This window comes from Empidonax traillii, unplaced genomic scaffold, assembly GCF_003031625.1.
Source record: "Empidonax traillii isolate 1590-97213 ecotype Southwest subspecies unplaced genomic scaffold, ASM303162v1 scaffold2064:size44713, whole genome shotgun sequence".
Lineage (NCBI taxonomy): Eukaryota > Metazoa > Chordata > Aves > Passeriformes > Tyrannidae > Empidonax > Empidonax traillii.
Window position 1 is genome coordinate 11,238 of NW_020957257.1, and position 4,864 is coordinate 16,101.

A 4,864-nucleotide genomic window follows, 5' to 3' on the forward strand; every position below is an offset into this window, starting at 1 on the left:
AGAGGGAGGATTTGGGAATTCTAAGGGGGGTTTGGGGGGATCTGGGGCAAATTGGAGGGAAATCCAGGAAATTTGGGGGGGGACTTGGGGAGTCAGAGGATTTGGGAAGAATTGGGGAATTCTAAGGGGGATTTGGGAATTCTGGGCAGGATTGAGAATTGTGGAAGGGATCGGGAAGAGTTTTGGGGAGAAATTCAGGGAACTCGAGGCGTCAGAGGGAAGATTTGGGAAAGAGTTGGGAATTCTGAGGGGATTTGGAAGAGCTTTGAGGGGGGGGAATTGGGGTGAATTTAATGGATTTTGAAGTTCAGGTGAGTGTTGGAAGGCACCTGGACAAGCACTCGGATCTCCTGGAATATTTCCTGCTGGGAAAATTCGAGGTGGGAGGTAGCACTGGATTTGAGGGGCTTAGGTAGGAACTAGGGGGAATTTCATGGAATCTTTTGGGGTCCAAGTGGGATATTTTAGGATACAGGTGAGTTGTAGTGGAAGCACACCTGGACCAAGAGCCACTGGAGCTCCTGGAATATTCCCCACTAGGAAGCTCCAGGTGGGATTCAGTGAGGGGAGGATTCAGGTGGGATGGAGCAGGATTTGGGTGGAATTCCTGGGATTTTGGAGTTCAGGGGCAGATGTTTTGGGATGCAGGAAGGGGAGTTTTGGGAGGTACCTGGACAAGCAGCTGGATCTCCTCGAATATTTCCTGCTGGGAAGCACCGGGTGGGAACACACGGTCGAAGCTGAAGTCGTAGCGCAGCTCCGGCCGCCGCTCTCGCCCCACGTGGGACTGTGTGGAAAAAAAATGGGAATTTTGGGACAAAAATGGGAATATTGGGGGGGGGGAAAGGGATTTTTTTGAGGAAAAGGGGGAGTTGCAGGGGTAGCAGGGGCAAAAAAGGATATTTTTGCCCCCCCAAAAGTCCTTTTTTGTTTCAAAAAACAGCCTTTTTTGAGGGGAAAAAGGACGTTTTTGAGGGGAAAAAGTAGGATTTTTGAGGGGAAAAAAAAGGGATTTTTGAGAAGGAAAAAGGGATTTTTGAGGGGAAGGAACAGAATTTTTGAGGGAGAAAGAACGGCATTTTTGAGGGGAAAAAGTGAAATTTTTGAGGGGGAAAAGACATTTTTAAAGAGAGAAAAGGGATTTTTGAGGGGAAAAAAACATTTTTGAGGAGAAAAAACATTTATGGAGGAAAAGGGGCCATTTTTGAAAGGGATTTTTGAGGGCCATTTTTGGGTGCACCCTGCTCACCTCATCAGGCCGGGTGAGGACGAGCGCTTTGGGGTCCTGGGGGGAGAAGCGCAGGTGCTGCAGTCCCTGGTGCTGCTCTGACTCCTCTGGCAGCACCGGCCGCACGCGGCAGAACACACGGATGTTCCCCTGGAAAACAGGGAAAAAACAGGATTTAGGGATTTCAGGAAGTTCTGGGGGGGGGGGAGTCCCCACATAAAATCCTCCCCTCCAGGCCCACCTTGAGCTCCTGGATGTCGTTGTGGAGGCGGCGCCGCTCCATCTCCAGCAGGTGGATCCGCTCTTCCTGCTGATCCAGGAGGGATTTTTGGGATCTTTCCACCTCCTGGAGCGCGGCCACCTGGTCCAACTGCATTTGCAGCTGCTCCTGGACCTGCCTCAGGTGAGCCTGGGGAGAGGAAGAGGGGTGAAAATGGCACCAAAAAGGGCAAAAAAAATCGTGGAATTTGGGCAAAATTCCCATGGTTTTCCCAATTTTTCCTGATTGTTGAGATGCCCCAATGGCTTTTGACACCAAAAAGCCGCAATTGGAGCAAATCCCCCAATTTTTTTTCCCCTTTTTTCTCCCACAGTCTGAGGCGCCCCCCTGAGGTATTTTTGGTTGAAACCCAGCAACCTCGGTATAAATGCCCGTTTCCTGCCTTTTTTCCCTCAACTCCTCCCAGTTTTCCAGTCACTCTGTGAGGAATTTTGAGTGCAGAAAACCGGGAATTGATGCTACCCTCAGATTTCCCGCCTTCCTCCCCCACTTTGGCACCCCTTGGTGGGTTTCATATTGGAAAGCACTGAGAAACGGCTCTGAATTCCAAATTTTTTCCCCCCCTCCTCCCCTGGAATTTTTTTTTTTTTTTTTTAATTCCAGGCTGCATGTCATAGCTTCAGGTGGCTGAATTTTTGGTAACAGGGGGCCATAGAGATAATTTCGGTTAGAAGCTACTAGAAGCTTTTGCTGTTCTATGAAAAAGCCAATGAGAGCCAGTTCCAGGATGGAATTCCTACCACTAGTCAATGGTGTGTGCTTCTGTGATAACATATTTAAGAATACAGGGAGAGAAGCTGGAGAGGAGAGGAGAGCAGAGAAGAACATGACAGCAATGAAGGCTCCAAATTCAGTGTAGCAGGAAGGGGAAGGAGAGGCCCAGAGGCCTCCCTCTCCCCCTCCAGCAGGGGAAAGACTGAAAGTCCAGACCCCTGCCACTTGTGTAAGATTACTGGGGTGAGGAGACCCCTCTACAGCTCATGGAGAAGCCTACACTGGAATAAGTGGTTGCACAAGGAAGCTGAGACTTCGTGGGAGGCATAAGATGAAACAGTCTTGTTGGAGACCTGTGGCCCATGGAGAGGGAAACCTATGCTGGAGCAAGTCCCCAGGCAGGACTTGTGGCCCTGTGGGGGATCTACCCTGATGCAGCTGATTTGTGGCTCAAGGGACAGCAGATTATGGAAGAACTGTGGCCTGAGGGATGGACCCATGCTGGAGACGTCTGTCGAGGACTGTGTCCCATGGGGAAGGACCCCACAGGAAACAGGGAGAGGACTCAAAGCCATCACCGTGGCAACAACCATGGTGAAGCAAGTCCATGGAGACCATCAGAATGCAGAGAGAGAGAGAGAGACTTCTGCACTTGATGGAAAAGTGACCCCCCAGGACACTGAAGTGGGAAGAATTCCTGTCTAAGAGATGGATTTCAACAGCGGCAGAAGCAGCCACTGGCTGTGACTTCCTCCTCCCTTTCCCATCTCCCTGCACTGTTGGGAGGACTGGGAACATGGAAGGAAGGGGGGAGTGGAGAAAAGGTGTTGTGTTTTAAGACTGTTTTATCCTTTTCAGTTCTTACTGTTAGCAGTAAATTGAGCTTTTAGTTGAAATCTGTTAGCAGTAAATATAAGTTCTATTCACTTTGAATCTGTTTGCTTGTGACAATTAATTACTAAGCCAGTCTCCCAGTTTTTATCTCTACTCATGAATTCTCTGACTGGTTTTTGCTTTTAGAGGGGGGAGGAGGGGAGAAAAATGGTTTTCAGTAAATGTTTAAAATCCAGCCAGGGCTGAAACCCTGACACTGCACCTCTGTGTTTTCCAGGTTTTCTGACAGTGCTTGCTCCCGAGCTCTGGCCTCATCCCGCTCCCGGCGCAGCTGCTGCTCCTCCTGCTCCAGACGCCGCTTTTCCAGCGCCAAACCCTCAGCCAGGGAGCGGCTCCGCTCCAGCTGCACCTCCAGGGAGCTGAGGGGAAAGCGGGGGGAAATTGCATGAAAATGGGCAATCCCCGAATTTGGGACAGGGCTGGGGGTGTTCAGGGAAGATTCCTGAGGGATTCCAGGGAGGAGGATTTGGGGGCGATTGAAAGGAAATGGTGGGAGATTTCGGGGGATGGTTTGAAGGGCTCTGAGGGGATTCTGTGGCGGCCTTAAGGGAATTGGGGGATTTGGAGGGAATTTTTACGATTTTGGGGGGACTTTCGTGGGAAATTTTTGTGGGGATCCTTAAGAGGATCAAATCTTAGGAAGTTGAAGCAATTTGGGGAAATTTTGGAGCAGCTGGAGGGAACTGGGGAATTTTTGAAGTGTTTGGGGAAATTTTAGGGAGACTGGGGAAATTTCAGGGGATTATTTGAAAGGTTCTGAGGGAATTTTGTGGGATCTTGAGGGGCCTAAGGGATTTCAAGGGAATTTTTGCTATTTTTGGGGGGAATTGGGGGATTTTTTGAAGGGTTTTGGGGGAATTTTGCAGGATCTTAAAGGGTTTGGGAGATTTGGAGGGAATTTTTGTGATTTTGGGGGGGAATTCGGGGAAATTTTAGGGAAACTGGGGAAGTTTGGAGGGATGATTTGAAAGGCTTTGAGGGAATTCTGCAGGATCTTGAGGGATTTGGAGGTCTGTTTTCAGGGATTTTGAGAAGCTTTTGATGGATTCTTCATGGAATTTTAGAGGTTTTGGGTGGATTTCAGGGGAATTTTGAGTAAATTCTGGACAGATTTTAGGTGGTATTTCAAGGATTTCAGATGAATTCCAATGGATTTCAGCTCAGTTCTGAATTTGGTTGGATTTCAGGTGGATTTTGAGGGATCTGGATGGATTTTCAGGGTTTTTTTTAAAGGAGTTTGGGGCAGTTTTGGTGGTTCCCTCACCCCACTCTGAGGCAGCTTTCCCGTCTGGAGGGGGATTTTGAGTGGAATTTGAAGGATTTTTGACAAATTCTAATGAATTTCAGCTCAGTTTTGAATTTGGTCAGATTTCAGGTGCACTTTGAGGGATTTGGGTTTTTTTTTTTAGAGGAGTTTGGGTGGATTTGGGTTGATTTCAGGTGGATTTTGAGGGATCTGGATCGATTTGGGGTTTTTTTCCAAGGCATTTGGGGCAGTTTTGGTGGTTCCCTCACCCTACTGTGGCGCTGAGGTCGCTCTCTCGGCGTTCCCTCTCCATGAGCTTCCTTTGGAGCTGCTCCAGGCGCTCCTGGAGCTGCTGGTTCCCACATTCCAGGTGCTGTTTGTGGCTCTCCAGCTCCCTCAGCCGCTCCCGGGCCTTGCCCAGCTCCTCCCGCAGGTCCCCCACTTGGCCCCGCAGGTCCCAGGGGGGCCTTTTTTGGGGGGCAGGGGGTCTACAGGGGGCTCC

General features: G+C 49.6%; 1 protein-coding gene across 1 annotated transcript in view; it reads right to left on the reverse strand.

Moving 5' to 3' along the window:
• KIFC1 (kinesin family member C1) overlaps positions 1 to 4,864 on the reverse strand; it is a gene marked incomplete at its 5' end in the record, with an annotated part of 37,341 nt that overhangs the window by 5,515 nt on the left and 26,962 nt on the right. Inside the window, 5 exons of the mRNA XM_027909324.1 lie at positions 671 to 787; positions 1,250 to 1,378; positions 1,470 to 1,637; positions 3,319 to 3,475; positions 4,632 to 4,860. Coding sequence (XP_027765125.1) covers positions 671 to 787; positions 1,250 to 1,378; positions 1,470 to 1,637; positions 3,319 to 3,475; positions 4,632 to 4,860 — 800 coding nt within the window. The remainder of the gene's footprint in view (positions 1 to 670; positions 788 to 1,249; positions 1,379 to 1,469; positions 1,638 to 3,318; positions 3,476 to 4,631; positions 4,861 to 4,864) is intronic.